Below are 21,772 nucleotides of genomic sequence, written 5' to 3'. Positions count from 1 at the left end.
CGTTAACCACTGCACAACATATACATACAGAAAACGCTAAGCTAGCTTCTTTCTCTGATACAGTCCTCACCTTTCAAGTCAGACTTCATTCCTTCTCCTGGAGGATGTGTTCCCAAAAGCCATAGAAATGACCCAAAACACACCTAAGTAGAAATTAGCCACATAGTATGACTCATACTGGTGGGACTGCCTGATGGCTGAGGACTGGGTGCATAAGCCTTTGAGTCATCAATAAGAGCAAATATTAACAGGACTAACAGTAGCAATTACAGCCATATGAAATTTTTATGAAGACAACTTTGAATTCTGTTTGATGCTACTGCAGAGAGAAGTGAAATCAGTGGAAAGTGAGCTGGCTTGAAAGCCCAGTGTAGATGAACAATGTGAAATCAGGAAGAATAAACATCAGCTATTGCTACTGATAACAGCTAATGCTTGAAGCACAGTTGGAAAGTTAATAGCAAGACCATAGCCTGCATTTTCAAGTGAAAAGTTTGTGTCCCTTGTTTTCAGAGACAGTTCATTTTTTCCAATGTTGTTTTCTTACTGCTAGTAGGTTCATGCACCCAGAGCCCTGTTCCTGTAAACATCCATCTAAGACAGTCAATGGAGCATGCTGCGGCCCCTGTTCACAACACAGCTGCCTATGTGGAGAAACCAGACTGCTTAGTAAGGAAGAAAGAAAAGGCTTGCGCACGTTTCTGTTTCAGCAATCTAAACTTCAGAAGCTGAGGTGAACACAGGCTCAGAAACCAGAAGTCTCTTCTTGGTCAGGTAGCACATACGGCTTTCCATTCTCTCATACAGATGCCTCCTAGGTTAATCTATTCCATTACAATGCACCTCACAGTCAATATCCATCACAGTGGTGACCTACTTGGGTACTGAGCTCACTGCTGTAATAAAATGATAATGCTGATGCTAAGGAGAAGCGCTTGCACAAGCAGCAGCTGGCTACAAACTGCCCCAAGTTCAGCTCCACATACAATTCTACTATGCTAGCATGATTAGGAAAAAGTTGTAGGCCCAAAAAAACTGGCTAGGGCTGCTGTTTTAGCTTAATGGAAACACCTACACTGGGACTACTAAATCCAAAGAGACTGAAATTCTGTGGTGACTAAAACCTTAATCCCACTGAACCACTGACCTTAGCTCTAATCTCTGAGAAAAGGGGATGAGCACTGTACACTAACAAGAGATTTGCTGGAAGAGATTCACACGTATTTAACCCACATTTGCCTGCTTTCATACCTGTGTTGCTTAGGTCTGTGCAGGATGGCCAATGTAATGAATGTACGGAATAAATTCTGTTGGAGCTGACTGGAAGGAATTCATGATTTTTCCACATTTGTAACTTTGTTTTTGTTTCAGAAAACCATGTATTTGCCATACACTTAGTAGTGATACTGTAAACAAATGTGTAAATGCTGTCATTTTTAAAATTGCTGAGTTGCAGTGACATGATATACTTTGACTTTCATAGTCCACACACACACACACACACACAGAAGTAATAAAGTGTTTACATTCAGCTGCTCGTCTAGACTTATAGAACAGACATTTTATTTATTGTGCCATATAAATTTTTTAAAGTTTTGGCTTTTTAAAGTATTTTGTATTTGACTGGGCCAAGGAAACAAAAATAAAGTGAAAGAAAAAAGTTTGTGCTAGAAGAAAAATCTAAACAATATGATTTCTGTAAATATTTAAGACAACCAAAGCACCTTAGCACAATGTTACTGCAATAAACAGTTATGAGTAACACACAGATATTTTTAGCCCTACCTTAGGTTTATTTAGCTTTACACATGTATGGGGTGTTCTTCATTTTTTTACCCTTTATGGTAAAAAAAAACTTTATAGTACGTTTTATATCTTAATTACTTCTGTTGAAGATAGTCAAGTTAACATTCTCCAAGTTTAGGAAATTACAGGGAGGTTGAAGAAATTGTACACTGCTGGGGTAAACAGTGGCTGCAGTAAAACCAAAATCACAGAATCACAAGGTTGGAAAGGACCTACAAGACCATCTAGTCCAACTGCCCTCCCGTTGCCATTGGTACCACAAGCCAAGCCATTAACTGTATTTCATAGCTCCTCATCCAGACACATCTTGAACACTGCCAGGGATAGCGACTGCACCAGCTTCCTGGGCAGCCATTCCAGCGCCTGACTACTCTCTGAAAAAGATTTTCCTTATTTCTAACCTAAACCTCTTCTGATACAACTTGCAGACATTTCCTCGGGTCCTGTTTGTTGCCTGGGAGAAGAGGCCAAAGCCCTCCTCATCGCAACCTCCCTTCAGGAATTTGAAGAGTGCCAATTTTATGAGTACTTTAATGCAAAACAATCAGATACAAAATAAGTGCAATAGCGTATTATATCTGTGTACTCAAAGACTTACATTATAAATCATTAAGCTTTCTGGGCCATATTTGCTGGTATGTTCTAGCTGCTCCTTGTGATTCTGAAACCAAGATGTACCTGTGTGTAGGCTGGCTTTGCCCCAGCACCTCGCTCGCATCCCTGTGCTCACCAGCCCATGCCACATGCTCTGCTCCCTGCAATCCTCCTGCTGGCCTCACACTGCACAAGCTACCTTTCTTCAGGCCGAATGATAAACCAGCCATCTGTCACCTTACTCACTGCAACCTGTAAAGTCCGTCTTCCAGCTGGCCTGCAACAGAACTGACTGGCGTGCCTGAGGTCACTGAAAAGACGGTGCAGGTGCATGCTGCCACCCAAGCACCTCTGACCACTGTGGAAATGGTTTAGGCTCTTCAGCATTAAGTATGCGCTTCAGAATCCTATGGTTATTACAGAACCAAGAATGGTTTGGGCTCGAAGGGGCCTTAAAGATCATAGCGTCCCAAGCCCTGCCATGGGCAGGGCTGCTCCCTCCCTTCAGCTCAGGCTGCCCAGGGCCCCATCCAACCTGGCCTCGAGCGCCTACAGGGCTGAGGCACCACAGCTTTTCTGGGCAGCTGTGCCAGCTCCTCACCGCCCTCTGGGGAAAGATTTTCCCCTGACGCCTCTCCTACATCAGGCCACCGTTCTGGCAGACCCTGAGCTCTCATACCAGCGCCCCGCAGCACCCAGTCCCGACCTGGTTCCCCTCAGCGCCCGGCCCGCCCCGCGCAGGCGCACCGTTCTTCGGCCCTCCGCTGCCCGGCCCCACTCCCCTTTTCCCTCCGCCCGTCAGCAGCCGCGCCCGGCCCGGTCGGCTTCGCCCCTTGCCGGCCGTTCGCGGCGCTCCCCGGAAGCGGTAATGCTCCGCCGGTGATCCAGGAAGCGGATGAGCCCGCACGCCTTCCCCTCCGGAACGGAGCGGCGCGGCGGGGAAGGGGAGCGGGGGCCGCGAGAAGGCCCGGCGGAGGCGCGGGCCGTGGCAGCCCCCCCGGCGGCGGCGGCGTTTCCATGGCGCCGGGCGGGCGGGGGAGCCGGGGCTGAGGACCCCGCCCGCTCATGGACCCCGCCGCGGCGGCGGCCGGCGAGGAGGAGGGCGGGGAGAAGCCGCCGGTGATTTACACCATGGAGAACAAGCCCATCGTTACCTGTGAGTGCTGCCGGGCGGGGAGGGCTAAGGGGCGGCGGCGGCGGCGGCAGCGGCTTGGCGGCTTGGCGGCGGGGACACCCCGCAGCTTTGTGTGCGGAAAACGGCACCGGGGAGCGGGTCGGTGTCCGCCCTGCCGCCCCTCGTCGCGGCCCTGCGTTCTTCGGGTGTGTTGTGGGTGGTGGTGAATAAGGAACGTGGCTCGAAGGGGTTGCAGGCGCTCGGGGTGCAAACGTGGCGATGAAACTTACACCCCGAACTTCTGGTCGGTGTAGCGCTGCTGAGGGCGAAGAGGAAGGCGTGCCTCTGTGGTGAGGAGGGGTCGCTGCTGGTGGGTTCCCGCTGACGTTATAATTTAATCCTTAACTGTTGTGCTTTAGCTCCGTCTCTGAAAGACAGACGGCGTATTTAACGAGCCATGTCCTGTGGTTCCAGTGATGGATTAGTTCCCTCAGGTGTAAAGCACGACGTGTGGACACCAGCCCTGATGGAAAACAGCAGCTCCTGCGGTCCTGCAGGTGTAGAGGGCGGCATGCGGAGTTCACTTAAGCACATGAAGCACAGCCGTAGTGCTGCTGATGGATGGGGGTCAGCCACAGAATTCTGTGTGCTTTAAAAGGAGGTTCATCTGTGATATCAGAAACAGCAGAATTGGAGTCACAGAATATCCTGAGTTGGAAGGGACCTGGAAGGACCATCAAGTCCAACTCCAGGTTCCACATGGTGCCACTCAAAATCCAAATCCTCTGTCTGAGAACACTGTCCAGATGCTCTCTGAACTCCAGCACTGGTGGCCGTGCCCACAGCCATGTGCAGCCCATTCCATGCCCACTGCCCTGTGGTGCAGCCCCTTTCCCTGACCCCCAGCTGCCCTCCCCTGACGCAGCTCCATGCTGTTCCCTCCGGCCCTGTCGCTGTCACACAGAGCAGAGCTCAGCGCTGCCCTCCGCTCCCTGTGAGGAGCTGCAGCTGCCATCAGGCCTCCCCTAAGCTCCCCTGCTCTGGGCTGAGCACAGCAAGGGGCCTCAGCCACTCCTCATGTGACTATTTGCACTTTATCAGTAAGGCCATGGTAATGCTTTGTGTGCTTACAGAATAAAAACTGTTCCACGTTTGCGTGCTGTCATTGTACAGAGTCAGCTCTATTGTATTTCCTGACTAATGATTTATGTCTTAGACTGATATTGATATTCAAGTGTAAACTCCTAACCACATAATTACAGAATTGTGTGTGTAAATACATATATATAGTTTTCTCCAGACTCTTTTATAACTGTGCTTTTCTTTCTCTTAAACTTTTTAATTGATTTTGGATGTAGCTCCTAAATAGAAGTCAGTGATATCTTTACTGAATATTCTGTCCTCGCCTAATTCAGACACCTTTGAAATCCATTTCAGGTCTAAAAACAGAAAAATGAACATAAAAGAAACACATAAAGGATATCACTGACTGTGCAATCTACTGTAGGGATTCTGCAGGGCTGTTGTAGTCTATCTTCAGAGGTCCCTTCCAACTCATGTGGTTCTATGATCCCCATTGGTGTCACTGTACTACTCAGGCTGAGGTGGAATGTTCTTTAGGTTTGCTGGTTTTGTGTTGTGTCCGGAATTGGATTGTGTATGTATGAGGGAGAGGAGATGGGCTGCATATCAATCTTTACTGTTCCTGTATGATTGGAGTATGTAAAGTACCTTTCAGTTTGTTGAAGTACGTGCAGCTTTACTTCAGGCTCTCTGGCCTCTTTGTGCAAGGAAACTTTGAAATTTCCAAACGCTGAATTTCATCAGGTTTCAATCAAGCCCAGGTATCCGATTTTAAAAATAATTATTTTATATAGCGAATGTGTTTTGTGTTTGCAAAGTGTTTTAGACTCATCACTATACAGTATGATGGCAGCATATCACAAATGAGATACAAGGTAAACATGATGCATCATTTGTGTGCCTTGCTGCTGGACAACAGGAGCTGTGAGCAACCATGACAGCAGTATGGCAGTAAACCTTTTCTGATGTGAATTGGAATTGATTGATCTGACAAAACTAAATTCAGAAAATAAAGTAACTGAGCAAAAGCGCTCGGCAGTGATGACTCTGGTGAATGTCATAAGGGTGATTTGCTATCATTTTCAAACATTTTTTTTTTGTGGTGGGAACACATTTTGTTTTAGCAGCTTTTGTTTCCTTTCTTCTCTGTCCAGAGAAGTGAACTTGGAGATGATGGAACCTCGAATAAATGTGTTCAACAAAAATGACTTTGGTGAGGGAAAACATTTCTGATCATCCATGAGCAGATGAGGCTTGGTATTTTAGGAAAATAGTTGCTGGATTTGTATTGGTTTGTTGGAAAGTACATTCAGAACTACAATATTAGAAACCATTCAATTACTACAACTTCTCTTCTGTTTTGTTGTTCTGGTTTCAGGCAGTTAAAGCTGTGTGGGATAAGTGTCCTGCCCAGCAGATGCATGTGAGGGGGAACAGAACTGCAAGGAGATGCAAGGTGGTGGAGCCTCCTTCTCTGGAGACTACTCAAGATCTTCCAGGATGCTGTCCCGTGTGGCCTGCTGTAGGGAACCTACTTTAGCAGAGAAGTGGACCTGATGGTCTCCAGAGGTCTCTTCTGACCCCTCTGGTTCAGTGATTCTGTGACTAGCTTTTGTCTATGTGAAGATAAGTGAGGTTATGTCTCAGAACAGAAGTGTTTATTTCCCTTTGCTACAGGATTTAGATTAATCTGTCAAATAAACATTTATATCATGAAATGCTCCTGTTGGCTTCCAGAATATATTTTTGGTAATTGAGAACTGAAGAGAAAAGTTTGGTATGAAACTTGTTTTCACGACACTGTACATATAGTGATATGTTGCAAACAAGTGTTTTTACCTACGTGAAACATTTGAGCATATTTTCAAAGGAATACTTCTGTGGAGAAAAGAACTGGTAGAGTTGTGCTTCCAAAACTATGAGTTTGTCTCTGTTGTGCAAGTAATCCTCTGCCAAATTGACAGACTCCTGAATGTAGCACTGTGGGTATGTATGCTTTGTCCCACAAAGTGAAAATGGCAGCTCCTATGTGGCTTGTATAATTGGTGCCTATAGCAAATGCAGTTTTTAACTGCGTTTATTCTTTTCATATAACTAACAAATCTGAAGACAGTTTCTGTAGGCAAGCAGACAACTGTATTATGTAAGAATGGAGAAGGTAGTATATGCACAGACAGGTGCTGTTCCCCTGTTGTTTTTTCACCTTTCCTCAAAATGGCAGCATCCCATGTAGTATGAAGTCATTCTTCTCAGTTAGGCCTGAGTGCTGTGATGACTCCTTTCCAGAACAGTTTGAGGCACGTTTTTGTACTGTCAGTCTTAAACCCAGTGGGGACTTTCACATATCCAGCTGTGGATATTCTCACTGCAATACATTACATTGCAAGCGTTCACCAGTCAGCCTCCAGCTTTCTCTCACTGCTGCAGAAGTACTATTTTTAGTGTTGTTAATTGTTTTTTATTCAAAGAGGCAGGTTGAGCCTCAGACATCTTGGACTTCGGTATCTTCCTTGCAATGCTGACTTGGCATAATCTTTAAGCAAAGTAGATTGCTTTCTTAGCAAACCTGAACAATGCTGCTTGCGTTTCCTGGGTCGCATTTTAAATTTAATTTGAGAAAGTCTTTTGAATAGTTATACGATGTTCATTAAAATACATGCCAACCAAGTGTTCTGATTAAAGAACTTGTCCTTATGTAGCTGGTTTACACTTCAGTTACTTTCTGTCATTATCCACATAAAGAGCAAGTTGAAGGCTGTAGACCGTCCTGGTGAATGAAGTAATGTAATAGTTTTCTCAGAGCTTTTCTGCCATGCTCTTCTTTTGCAATTATTGTCAAGCAGTTGAATGCTCCTTATCAATACGTAGTGTCTGTTTATATATATATCAAACTGTGTGTATAATTTGTTCTTGCGGTCACTGCTTTTAGTAGAAAGAACTTTCTACTTTATATCTCTTTGGGGAGAATAGGTTGCATCGCTTTCATCAGAATGTGTTGTGATACAGCAAGAGCAAGATCACTGTAAGCCTGAGAATGGAAAGTGTCTGCAAATACCTACAAGAGCAGCAAAAATAGAAAGGACGAATGAAAGCGAAGAGAGTTTTAGATCTTTTTAGAATAAGAAGGAGTACCTACTGTTAAGGATACTATCGTGGGATTGAAAGAGCTTGATCCAGATGATCTTGTTTGTATCACTAGTAGGTAGAGCTCTTAAAATGTGCCAAACAAAAAGTGGCATGTAGCCTAATTGATTTGGTGCTAGTGAGACCCTTTAAACAACTACATCCTGCAGAAGTGTGTTCTGTTAGCAAACAGGCACTTAAGTTGTTACTGTTGAGGAGGTGATCTGATTTTATTCTGTACTTATGTCTAATTACCTTTATCATGAGAAGAGGCAGCATATTCTTGTTAGTGTTAGCTCCTATCTTATAAACACGGTGGTGCAGCACTAAGATGGAAAAACTTAGTACCGGAAATTTCTTCTACAGGTTACAAGTGAATTAGGTGGAGTTCTTGTATAGCAATTAAGTTGTCTTATATTTTACCTTTCAGCCCTCTTTGGGAAATGAATCCAGGTTGGGGAGCAGGAGGACCTTTTAAAAAATGAAAGCAAAACAACAAAACCCCCAAACAAACAGCAAACGAATCCTTCCAAGACTTTAGATGGATATGCTTATAACAGGCTAGTGAATTCTGAAGAAAAAAAAAAATACCACAGCAGGACTTTTTACCAATTTTATTAATAAATGAGATCAGAAAGATTAGTGTTGAACAGTATTTGAGAATAAATGCTCAACAAACCACTAAAGTGTAGTCCTGGCACTGTGCTCCTTCAGAAGTTCTCAGAGCCTTTTGTCTCACGTGACAGTTTTTCACTGATGTCAAAGAAAAATATTTGTCTGCTTTACTCATCTGACGTCAGAGGTGTGTGGGTTTTTGTTTCTATTTTCTTAACACTGCCTGTGTGGTTAGTTAATGGATTGGAATGATTTCATTCAGAAGAAAATATTGATTTGGGAATGTTCAGATAGTTCACTGACAAGCATCTAGAAAGTTTGAGATGTGTTGGGAGGGAAAAACAAAAAGATTATTGGGGATTTTGGTGAGTTTGGGATAGGTCTCAAAATGTTATTATGGTTCTTGTGCGTCAGCCAGCTTGTCACAGAGCCTGTTCCTCTTGGGAATCCTGGACTTGTAGCAAAGTACCAGGGAGTAAAACAAGAAGGAATGGAGAAATGAAAAGCTTGGAACCAATAGCATAAAATTTCAGTGAGTAGCTTGAACCTTCATGTGGACTGCTGGAGTTGTATTTTCTGGAGTGCTCTGCCACCTTAGCATTATGCTGTCACCTTGTCACCTAAACAAAGGGTATTTTGGCATTGGTTGTTCCTTTCAGTTCTTGACTAATGTCACCCTTGAAATTTTTCCACAGGTTTAGCTTTATGGTTATGAACTTCTCTATAGGGATATAGCCTATCCCTGAACCACAGATTGGTACATTCTTTACTCAGTTAGGCAATGAGGTTTACAGCCAGATTCACAATCAGCATTCATTTTAGTAAGTTTTGCTTCTCTTTTGCTTGATTTGGCCATCTGAATGCTTTAGATGTCAATTTGGTGGATGTCAAGTGGTTGCCAGTCGTAGAAAGCATAAGTTAAAATGATTTTTTGGCTCACTGTTTGATCTGGGCTTGTGGTAAAACTATGTAAATCATTTAAATCTATTTTGATTTTTTTATTTATCAATATATTTATTAGATATGCTTAGAGAATATAGTAGAACTAAAGATGCACTCTTCTGGTTGTTTTAAGTGATAAGGGATGTTATTTCCTAGTTATGATCTTTATCAGGATGTTTAGGTCTTGTTTAATTCTGTCAATTCTTCAGAAGAAGGAAGTCCTTCTTTAAAAGGCTGTTGAGTTTTAGTTGTAGGATTCCAGAATTATTTTTGTTTCCCTCTTACACACATCCATCTTTCTCTTCTCAAGCTGTGTCTGGTCATCCTTTATGCTTTGGCTCTACTAGTGACAATCCTTGGAGTGAAAGCTTAGTGTTGAGGCCCTTCCACCGAGATGAGTTTGCTACAATATGGTTGCTTAGGCATCCATCCACATTGTATTTATTTTGTTGTGTCTGCCTTTTTTTAAGAAGATAACATATTTAAAGCCATTCTCAGACTTTATATATCCTTTTTTATTCCCCCCTTTCCCTTTCTTTCCCCCCAGACTTTGCAGTTTGTTGTAAGTTGGAGTTCCAGGGGTACTTGTATTCTTGGAAATGTTTTGTTCAAAATTTAGTTAGATGCAAGGCAAAATTCATGTGTGGGTTTTTTTTTGTTTGTTCATTTTTTGTCTTATTTTAAAAATATTTTAGGAAGTAGATCATGCATGCAGCAACTACTAATGCTTCAGGGACGCATACAGAACAGTGTGATACTTTTGCAGTATTTCATGTCTCTTGAGTCTTGGGAATGTTATGCAACAACTCCTCCAAACAATCCTGATCTTCCAGGAATTTTTATTCTGTTATTTAGGAAGGCGATACTCTTACTGTCTGCTTATATTGATGTTCTCCACTTCCACTCCAGTAGCAGGCAGTTGACCTGCATCTTGCCAGTCTTACGGTCCTTTCTAGGTTGTACTACCAACTTACAGAATCGTAGAATGGTTTGGGTTGGAAGAGACCTTTAAGATCATCTAGTTCCAACCCCCTGCTATAGGCAGGGGCACCAGGTTGCTCAAAGCCCCATCCAGCCTGGCCATGTTTCCAGGGAGGGGACAACCACAACTCATTTAATGTTTGTCCCGTGTCAGTTTTATGCTAGTGCTGCCTGCTGATAACTTCATATTCAGTGTTTGATGAAATAGCTCAAACTTGCTGATGACAGTAGATATAGGGTCTAGTTGAGCAGAACCTGAAATACTGCAATCCTTTGGGTGTTTGTAATACTCGGTGACTGTGTTTGGTCCGTGTTCAAAAGATAAGGTGATGTAGTTTGCATTAGAGGTCCGTTCTCCTTTTTTCCTCTAATCATTGAGGATAGCCTTGCATGGATCACAGATACGTTCTTATGTGCCCTCAAATCTAGTGCAGGAGAAAAAGCTAATTACAACAAATGAGTAAAACTTATGTAGTCTTTCTTCAGCTGACAATGTGGTGTGGTTGTCTGTAACAGGAGGGCACTTAAATACGTATTACCATTTGGTATTTTTTCTGTAGTACGGAATTAATCTTTTTACTCAAGATGTTGAATTCTCAGACATTCTGGGGTGCAAATTGGATTTTTAGGTGCAGCACAGGACGAGCGCTTTGCTGTGCTCCAGAGGCAAAACCTGTAGTTCTCCTTTCTTTGTGTCAGGCTCCAAGCTTCCCAGGCTATCTCTTTGATGTGGTCAGTGTGCTGTTGCTAAATCACTGAGCCATATTTCACTTTCAATGGGCAGTAATGAGTTGCAAATCAATAAACAGTTTTTTATGGCCCATCTTAGGAAGATGTTGTAGCTTGGTATGAGATAGCTTTAAGCAGTATTGCCAACACTTGTTTCAATATTCATTTCAGAATTTGTTTATACTATTAAATTAAAGATTTCGTGTGCTGCACTTAATTCAAACAGAGCAGGAGGTAGCGCAGAGTCGAGAGTGAAGTGCTTGTTTAGTAACTTTCTGGAGACTTCAGGCTCAAGCAGTAATCATAGAGTAACTGTTGGTTTATTTTTAAGCAGTTTTAGGAAATGGTATGACTGAACAACAGCTGTCTTGGTCAGATGTCAGAGCACCTGGGTTTGCTTGTTCTGGTGTTTCATCAAACTTGTTTGTTTAGTATCTGATGATTGCATTATGCTAGTGGCTGATGGTCAAAGTGATATATTAGAGAAAATTAGGAAAAGATGGGTGGACTGTAAAAGATGCCAACCTAATTCCCAACCAGAGGAGGGCCACTAAGATGATCAAAGGGCTGGAGCACCACCTCCCCTGTGAAGATGGGCTGAGGGAGCTGGGCTTGTTCAGCCTGGAGAAGGCAAGGCTGCAAGGTGACCTCACTGCAGCCTTCCAGTATTTAAAAGGGTATTAAAAAGAAGAGGAATCAACTTTTTACAAGGGTAGGCAGTGATAGGACAAGGGGAAATGGTTTTAAGTTCAAAGAGGGAAGGTTTAGGTTGGATGTCAGGGGGAAGTTCCTTACTATGAGAGTGGTGAGGTGCTGGCACAGGCTGCCCAGAGAGGTTGTGGATGCCCCGTCCCTGGAGGTGTTCTAGGCCAGGACGGATGGGGCCCTGGGCAGCCTGGTCTGGTATTGAATGGGGAGGTTGGTGGCCCTGCCGGTGGTCAGGGGGATTGGAACTTGATGATCCTTGGGATCCCTTCCAACCCATGCCATTCTTTGATTCTGTGTTTGTAATTAAAGTTTGGTAAGCTCCTATTAGGAGCAGTTTCTTGTTCTGTGCACAACGGGAGGGAAAAGAGAGGATGTCAGGTTCTTCTCCAGCCTTAGCTCTTCTGTTCCACAGAAAGGCAAGAAGATCCTTTGTTAGGGTTGGGCTGTACAACAGCAGGTGATTATAAAGATTATGAAGATTATAAAGACAAGTGGAAAACTGCCAGGAAGCCGACTTGCTGTATGCCTGTTTAACATGGTAACTGGAAAACATAACTCTTCAGCTCCAGAGATCCTGAGAAAGGTGTGGGGGAAGGAAAGTGAGAATGTGGAGTTTCTGGAGGAAGGAAAAAGGATTTAAAAAAAAAAAATTAATTTGCAGTCTCAGAAAAAGGGGAATGCAGCAATTCAAAGATAAAGCCATAAGGAGCAGAAGAGAAGAGAAGCCACAAAGAAGAGAGCAATAGCTGAGCTAACTTCAGGGCAGCATGCACGTGAGAGATAGCATAAATGATATCACAGCTAGTATGGGCCAGCTCATTTTCCCAACATCAGAATGCACACGTGTCATAATAGGTATTAGAACTCTGATCAAATGCTATGAAATTTATTTTTATAGCCTCAGTCCTGTTCTCACTGGAATGTGTTTATTTGCCAGAAGTGACATGCCTTTTTTTCTCTTTAATTGTGATGGGCTATTGAGGCATTGTACCTTGTCTAGTATGGTTGATTGCTCAGTCAGGAAGTTATAATAGCATATATATTATGTGCCTTGTTGAGGTGTTCTATTAGGTTATGTTGGACTCAAGTGTCCGAAGCAAATAAAAATACAACTTTTATATTGAAACAAATTAAAGCGTAGTTTATTAATAAGTTTTGTTTTTTTTTTTTCTGTTGTAATTTGCACATGGTGATAAATTATTTTATTTCATGTTTAGGTGCTGGAGATCAGAATTTATTTACTTCCCTGTATCCTACGCTTTCTCAGCAGCTTCCAAGAGAACCCATGGAATGGAGGAGGTAAATTTGCATTTGGTTCTGTAGTACATTTCAGTATGTTACTAAACATGGGAAAGTGTGCCACTGTGTCGTGGGAAGCTTTTACCATAAAGTGAGTCAGGCACCTGCCTTAATTAGTCAAGGTATATGTTCAGAATGCACTCTTCTGCGTCTCAGCTGTGTTGAACCTTACCTGAAGGAAAATAATAGCAATGCTGTGTTTCTTTTTGTTATTGGTGTTTTGGTACGTGCCTTGATGTGCTTTGGGTGTTTTGAAAGGGGCGTGCTGCTCTTTTTCATGAAAATATAGGTAGAATTTTAGATGAAACTTCATTCAGAATCCCTGGTATGGCCCACTGTGTTCTGGTGGAGGAAAATATTTTGGGGATTTTCTTATTTAGGATTTTCTACTTTTAGAGGTCTTGGAGGTATAGAAAATCTTTTAATGAAGGCTGAAAAGCTTCTAGCTGCTGTTCTTGTAAAAAGGAGCATCTATAATAACACTTCAAGTGATACCATATTTTAGCTGACTTTCTGTAAACTACTGTAAGCATAGTTTTTGAGTTTCCAGTACCCAGAGCTTTTCAGTTGATTCAACAAAATCCGTTTTCATTTTTGGGTTCTGCTACATATGTCTCAGTTGCTAATTTCAGTTTTTGAATTTTTCAGGTCTTATGGCCGTGCTCCAAAGATGATTCATCTAGAATCAAACTTTGTTCAGTTTAAAGAGGAGCTACTACCCAAAGAGGGGAATAAGGCTCTTCTGACTTTTCCCTTTCTTCATATTTACTGGACAGAATGTTGTGTAAGTATTAGGAAAACAAAATTAAATTGTTTTGACTTTCAGCTTGCCCTGTCTGTGGTTTTTTTTTTTTTTTTTCAAACTTGCTTTTTGTGTTTGCTTGAACAATTAAGTTTGCAATGTGTAAGTGTACATACTTAGTGCATTAGAAACTTGTCATCTTAAGTACATTTTTGATATAAGTGATGTTTGTAATGTTGCTTGATGCTAAGAGGAAGGCTTTTGAATAGCCTTTTTTTAGCATTTTGTCATTAAAAAAAACCCCAAAGTCTAACAGTGTTATTGCAGTAGCGCAGGACATTTGCTACATGATACAGAAATGTGGCCTGATTATTTTGGTTATGATCTATTCATAAGCTTAAATCTTAAAAAGAATGTGTATTTTGCTTTATCTTTGCATACGTCAGCTGTTAGTATGCATCAGTGGTCTAAACTGGTGTATTGGGTTCAGGTGGAAAAGTTTTGGTAGCAGAGGGCTGGGGGTGACCTGTGTGCAGAGAGCCCAGCAGCTACCCCATGTCAGAGCAAAGCTAGCTCAAGCTGCTCTGAAAGGGACTGTGAGCAGAGCTGAGCAGTGAGCTTCACTGGGTGTGCTCTGGGAGAGTAGTTTTAAGGAAGGGAAGAACTGCTGCCCAACATCAGCTGAGAGTGAGGAATGAGAATTGTGAGAGCAGTAGCCCAACCCTGCAGGCACGAAGGTCAGTACAGCCCAGGAGAGGCCAATGAATGAGCAGGCTGTGAAACCACCACAAGTGGATAATATTTGGAAGGTCTTAATTCTGTTTATCTGAAGTTCACTGCTTAGAGATTGCATAACTAATTCATAATAGAGACCAGTTGAATGACAGAGGTAACTTCTGATTTGTGACCAAAGGCATTCCTAACAGGTTCAAGAGTTATCTGAATTAATCTGTTTGGAAACAACTGAAAAAATGCCAAATAACCTTCAGTGGTTTTGAGTTTTTTTGTTTAAAACAAACAAAAAGCTCGCCTTTCTTCCCCTCCAGCTTGTAAACACTTTAAGATTTGAGCTGTGTTAGAAGGCACAAATGCCACGCTTCTGTTGTTATGCAAGAATATAACAGTTTAGCTTGTTGGTGTCAAACACACTCATGTTGTAAAATTTAAGAATATAATCTAAAGGACTGTACCAAAAACTAATCATACAATGATTAGTACAAAGTGGCCAAGAATTATGGCAAATACTCTTAATCAATTACTAGAAATAAATGAAATTCGAAGACTAAAAACCTTACCATACTTTGGCTTATTTGATTTCTTGCAATAAGTAAATTTATTGTCACTAATTCTGTTTGATAAGTGTTTATGGCTTTCTTCTGTTGGAACAAAAGTACAGAAGTTGCCTTTTGAAATTGTTTAGAATGACTGTTTGCTTTGGTGATTCACCACTTCTTGCCTCAGGACACAGAAGTGTACAAAACCACAGTCAAGGATGACATCACCAAGTGGCAGAACGTTCTCAAGGCTCACAACTCAGTGGACTGGCTAATTGTGGTGGTTGAGAGTGATGCCAAGAAAAAGAACAAAACAAATATCCTTCCCCGAACTTCTATAGTAGATAAAATAAGAAATGACTTCTGTAACAAGCAAAGTGACAGGTAAGGAGTTCTTTACTTGCAAACTTTTAAATCTTTGAGTAGTGTGGTGCTGACTTAAAACCTTAACTTTTCTATGTAACAGATTCCTTGCTTTTTATAGGATCTTCTCTGATGTCCAGATGCAAAGCTGTAAAAGGAGGAGTTTATTTTAATTCCTCATGGATTAGCGGTGTCTGTGAAATGTTTCAAGAATATTTCAAGTACACTGAAGTTTCATAGCTTATCTTGATTGAAGGGGAAAATTCCATGCTCTTCTCAGTTTTCAGAACTTAGGTGCAGAAATGTTATCAGAACTACAGGTAGTGGTAGTGTGGTGTGAGGGGAAAATGAAGCTGACATCCTTAACTTTTTTACCATTGAACTCTACTTTTCACTTAATAGATCACCTTTCCAGTATGAAATAATTGATGTAAAAACAGGTGAAGAAACTGAAGTTATTATAAGGAAAAAAAAATGATGAAAAAAGTTATGAAACTGTTTTTGCCTTCATTAAAAACAACAAAATATGCAAATTTTATTTGAAACAAATAAATATCTTCTTCCTTATTCTGCATCATTGCATGGAATATATAATATAGTTTCATTTTGTTTTAATCTCAAGAGTTAACTGTAAATAGGAGATTTTCCCCCTAGGAATGGGTGATAGTTCAAAGGGATAGATGACAGTACTCATTGTACCTTAGTGTGATCTGCCAGTGACCAGCTGACAGGTCAGCATGTTGTGACATCAACAGCAATTTATTTATACCCACTTCATGTTTGCTATATTACAGGACTGCAAAGAGTCTGGACGAGTCTGAATTATGTTGCTTTTATTATCTCATGGCATACTGATTAAAACAAGCAGTTAGAAAACATCACTTTTCTAATAAGAAATGATGTTCGGTTTAAATAAGAGGTTTTTCTGACTTTGAAGATGTCGTTTTTGATTCTTGATAGATTATGGGATCCTGGGCTCCATCAGGAGAGGGGTGGTCAGCAGGGACAGGGAGGTGATTGTCCCTCTCTACTTGGCTCTTGTGAGGCCCCACCTGGAGTACTGTGTCCAGGTGTGGAGCCCTCAGTACAAGAAAGACATAGAGATCTTGGAAAGGGTCCAGAGGAGGGCGACTAAGATGATCAGGGGGCTGGAGCACCTCCCCTATGAGGACAGGCTGAGGGAGTTGGGCTTGTTCAGCCTGGAGAAGAGAAGGCTGCGGGGTGACCTCATTGCAGCCTATCAATACCTGAAGGGAACCTACACCCAGGAGGGGAGTAAACTCTTCAGAAGGGCTGACAACAGCAGGACTAGGGGAAATGTATCCAAGTTGAAGGAGGAAAGATTTAGGTTGGATGTTAGGGGGAAGTTCTTCACAAGGAGAGTGGTTAGGCCCTGGAAGGTTGTGGATGCCCCGTCCTTGGACGTGTTCAAGGCCAGGTTGGACGGGGTCCTGGGCAACCTGATCTGAATGTGTACGTTTGGTGGCCCTGCTAGGCAGGGGGGTTGGAACTACATGATCCTTGAGGTCCCTTCCAACCCAGGTGATTCTGTGATTCTGTGATTCTGTGATTCTATGGTATAAAAACTGAAGAAATAAATGCTCTCAGTAAGACTTATTTATTTGTGAATTACTGTGATCTGCTAAGTACTTATTAAAAAAGAACAACAAAAAACTTAATAAACTATAGTAAGCTGTATATATTTTATATATATACTATAGTACTTAGTAAACTATATAACAGCCTTAAACATACATGGGAAAGTTTAAGAAACCAAAAAAACCACCACCAACAACAAAAAACAAAACACTCTGCCCCCTTTCCTTCTCTCCCCCCAAACGTTTTCTTTGAGTGTTGAATTAAAAGATAATTTTTATTCACTGTGAACCTGTCGGATTGCACTGTATTACAGCTGTGCATTTATATGTGAAATTTTTATTTTGTATCTCCTCCAAAATAACTTACCAATTTTTTTGCAGATGTGTGGTACTTTCAGACCCTTTGAAAGACTCTTCCCGTTCTCAGGAATCTTGGAATGCCTTCCTGACCAAACTCAGGACATTGCTTCTCATGTCTTTTACGAAGAACTTAGGCAAGTTTGAAGATGACATGAGAACTTTGAGAGAAAAAAGGACTGAACCAGGATGGAGCTTCTGCGAGTACTTCATGGTCCAGGTAAGAGTGTTTCTCCTTCTTCTTTCTTCTTTTTTTTTTTTTTTTTTTTTTTTTAATACAAAAAAGTGCTTTGAGTTTTAGTTCTAATAATGGCTTGTCTTTCTGGTATTTTTAATGCTCTGTTTGTTCTTTGAGGTAGAAGGGGATAGGGGAGATGAATACTGATATAAATGCAACATTTTCATATTCGCAAGCCTAAAGAGGTTGTGCACGCAAGCCTATGGCAAACAAAGTGTTACAGATCTCAACTGTAACAAACACAAAATCATCTAGAAAATATTGTGAATTTTGGATAAATGTCCTATTAATAGGGTTGTACAAAGACATTCAAACTTGTAATTGGCATTTAATGCAAATATCACTATGCTTTCTTTGCTTAGTTTATTAACAGTGTGTGTGGAGAAGTGTCTGTTTTGAGTAAGGCCAAATAGAGAATGCCCTCGAATTCTGCTTTTTTGTATTTCTAACTATGTCTGCTTTAGGTGATATAGAGAAAAGAAAGAAAATCTTATTCTATAGAACTAAAGTTTTGATTCTTTTTGGTTTTCCAGTCACTGTATAATTCCCTTTCTTACACTAATTTCACATCATCCTCACCTCTCCTCTGAGTTTGTCTGCTGCCACTTTGTTGTGATATGTCTACTTCTCTGACTCTTTCTACCTTTAATTTTTTGTCTCTTTGCGTACTGCAGAACCTTTATTGATACTGCAGTGGTGTTTTCATGGTGTAAACACAAGAGACATTATTACTGTTATGGGAGATGACTATTTAGTAGGTTTTCTTTGAAACTTGAACTTTCAGTAGATGTACGAACATTCGCACAGATGCACAGCAGGATGAACTGGCATAGCTGTATGTTTGTAGTTTTATTGTTAGCTTCACTGTGTTAGGAGGAAAGGGTGCATCTACCACAGTGGTAAATTTTTCTTTTGTATACGATTACCAGAAGAAGAAACATGTTGGAATTAGTACTTCCTGGAGCTCTATGTAAAGGTGGAGGCAGCTTATAATACCAAACATGACTAGTATCCGTAATGTGCTCATTGTCTTGCTTGTGTGTCAAAAGGAAGAACTGGCCTTTGTCTTTGAGATGCTGCAGCAGTTTGAAGATGCACTAGTGCAGTATGATGAGCTGGATGCCTTGTTTTCTCAGTACGTTGTGAACTTTGGGGCTGGTGGTAAGTGTCTTAAAAAGGTAAAAATTATCCTTATTCATTTATGTGTTGTGCTTCACTAAAAGACGATGATGCCTTGGGTACCATGTGTGTATGTGGGAGAAAGAGATGGTACATCGCAGTGAAAGTCTGCTAGGCAGCTGTGCCCTTGTCACAACCTCATTGTATCTTCTTAGTGCTTGCTTTTAAGCCTCAGAAGTGAAAAACAGTTTTTAATGAAAATCTGCATTTTGTTTTTATTCAGCGATTGTTATAAAGAGGGCTCTGAGCCTCTGTAATTACCTAAGTTTCAGTCTGCCTGGGATGCAGTTGCTGTTCTCACTGCTCACTTCTAAGTTAGTTAATAAAGAGCTTCTAGAACAAATGCGTCCAGTTTTGTTTCAAATTACGAGATATTTCCGTTCACTTTTGTGGTGATTACCAAATATGTGCTTAATCTGCTCTGCAGAAGATGAAACTTTCTCTTCACAAAAAATTCACTGTACAAGAAATACCAAATAACTTGAAACTGTTTTAATGAGTGGAAGTATGTGGTGTTACATAAGATCTTTCATTAAGTGCATGTTATGATCATAGTGAAAATACAGTACAGTATTTTCAGGATAAATATATTTATCCTGACTGAACTTGATGCTAAATCTGAAGGTGAGAATATGTATCTGTGGTGGCTGAGTAAGAAATACATATGTGGATAAAACTGGATAGTCTGGAATTTCATTTAGGAAGAATTACTGAGAAATACATTACAAACTCAGTAGCATTGTACTGATAATATTCAATTAAGACCAAATGCATGTGGCATTTGAATGTTCTAAGTTGTTGTTGACATAGTTATGGAATTTCTGTTGTTTAGGTTTTAAAGTTAAGACGTTAAGATTATCAAGTAACTTAAGAAGGGATAAGCAAGTTTGCAACCTAGAGGTGGAGGGCAGAAGAAGAGACATAAAATAACAGTGATTGATTCTTGGATGTTAACTTTATTTGTTCAGATGGTGCAAACTGGCTGACATTTTTTTGCCAGCCAGTGAGGAGCTGGAATGGTTTAATTCTCCGAAAACCAATAGACATGGAGAAGAGAGAGCTAATTCAGAATCAAGAAGCTACTCTGCTGGACTTGCGTAGTTACTTATTTTCTCGCCAGTGCACGTTGTTAATCTTCCTGCAGAGGCCGTGGGAGGTTTCCCAGCGAGCGTTGGAGCTTCTTCACAACTGTGTGCAAGAACTCAAGCTATTAGAGGTGAGTTTGCATAATATATTGCAAATGATAATGCAAATGATTTTATCCAATAGTGATCTAACAAGAATTTTGAAGTACAGGTATTGGCCACCGGAATACAGTAAGTACAGTCTGTGTAGTATTAACACGATGCAGTAGTACTCGATTGTAACAGTGCTAGAATTCAGTGTTTCATTATGAAATGGTCTTTGGAAAGAAATTGGAGACATCACAGCTGAAAAACCTTGTTTAGGTGACTTTCTCGGTGAAGATTAGAATATTTCAAGTTGTTAAACTGGTGGGTAATTTCTCTTATTTTATGATTGACTACTGAGCTCTTGAGCTACCATTCCAACAGACTGAAATCTTTGAACAGTGTTGTGTTGAAGAAAATAAGATGGGGTGGTTAATGTGCTGAGATGCAGCCTAATTGTTTGCAACAAAGTACTGTTCTGAACTTTAAACACTGATCTACAGTAGGACTTCTTACTGCTGTGCAAGTAGATGTTATTTTGATCATGTTTTGTGGTTCTTGTTTTGTAATTCCTTCTGGTGCCCAGTAATGCTCTTTTATGTTTTGTGTGTCCCTGTGGCTCTCGCCTGATGACAGAAGGAGCAGACAAACATGTGATCTCACTCAGAGCTTTTTGTCATGCTGCCTGCCTCGAAGTAAAACCCAGTAGTTTGCACTAGTATTTTTAATCCTCTAAAGGGACTGTATCAAGGATGTTGTACACCAATCATACTCTTGTCTATCGCCATAGGTATTTTTAATTGACATATATAATCAAGAGTAGTATAGTGTGCATAGGAGACTTGTAGACTTCACTTTGTGACCTGTGCACCCATTTAATCCCCTGAGTATCTGGTTCTCTGCAAATTTTGTCTGTGCTTTTATAACAGTAACTGCTAAGTTTTGCCTGCCTGGCACTGGTTAGTGAAGTTCCATAAGGTGCTGTATTTAAGAACAGAAAGTCTGCTTCAGATGTGTTGTCTTTTAAAATGGCTCCTTCAAGTATTTAAAACTTACTTAAAATTCCCATGTGAAGCATGATTTGCTTGTGTGTTTTGTGACGTGGTTTGTTGTTGTTAGTTTACTTTATCTTTCCAAAATAAATACAACCAGCCTTCTAAATCTCTGAAGGTACTTCCTGCAATTCCCCTCTTCCTTCCACTGCCCAAGTCTGCCACTCTAGTGTCTGGGTTTCTTCTCTGCACCTTATTTGTGATGTTTCAGCCTTAATATGTGGAGATCCAAATTGAATGAAGATATTGAGGCTTTGAGACAGGAGCGTGTATTTGTGAATGTAGTGCAGCTATCCCTGTTGTCATACCTCCTATTATTACAGCCATACCATGGCTTAATGCCAGTGAACACACAGGTGAAATCGCAGCTGGTCTGTTTTTATGGTCTTTCACTTCCTGGAAATTCTTTCAGAATTCAGTTTATTTTTTCCTAATGTGTTGTGCTCCGATGTTGAACTTTCATGTCACATTAGTCGTTTATCTAGTTTGTTTAAGTCTCAAGATCCATAATAGCCTTTTTAGAAAGTAATGTTTTTGCATTGGTTAATAGTAAGATTTTGAGATACTGCTACTGTGACTTTTATTCCAGTTGTGCTAATCTTTATCTTGATTGTTCTGTTACCAAACTCCTCTCTCATTCCCCATCGCGTTATGATGATAATTCCTTCCTGGTTTTGGTTTTTGTTTCTGGGTTTTTGTTTGTTTGTTTGTTTGTTTTAATTAGTTGTCCATGACAAATATCACAGAATCACAGAATATCATTTGATTAACTTACTGTGGTGAAGGAAATGTAGATTCACTTTCTT

General features: G+C 41.0%; 1 protein-coding gene across 1 annotated transcript in view; it reads left to right on the top strand.

The window, feature by feature from the left end:
* Positions 1-3,412: 3,412 nt before the first annotated feature.
* TRAPPC10 (trafficking protein particle complex subunit 10) overlaps positions 3,413-21,772 on the top strand; it is a 42,906-nt gene continuing 24,546 nt past the window's right edge. The window contains exons 1-7 of the mRNA XM_052674233.1: positions 3,413-3,556; positions 12,913-12,994; positions 13,643-13,778; positions 15,198-15,394; positions 17,353-17,548; positions 18,616-18,727; positions 19,714-19,961. Coding sequence (XP_052530193.1) covers positions 3,466-3,556; positions 12,913-12,994; positions 13,643-13,778; positions 15,198-15,394; positions 17,353-17,548; positions 18,616-18,727; positions 19,714-19,961 — 1,062 coding nt within the window. The 5' untranslated portion in view covers positions 3,413-3,465. The remainder of the gene's footprint in view (positions 3,557-12,912; positions 12,995-13,642; positions 13,779-15,197; positions 15,395-17,352; positions 17,549-18,615; positions 18,728-19,713; positions 19,962-21,772) is intronic.

The sequence above is a fragment of the Tympanuchus pallidicinctus genome, unplaced genomic scaffold (assembly GCF_026119805.1).
Source record: "Tympanuchus pallidicinctus isolate F22 unplaced genomic scaffold, pur_lepc_1.0 scaffold14, whole genome shotgun sequence".
NCBI classification, from domain to species: Eukaryota; Metazoa; Chordata; class Aves; order Galliformes; family Phasianidae; genus Tympanuchus; species Tympanuchus pallidicinctus.
This window is presented reverse-complemented; position numbering and strand designations above follow the sequence as displayed.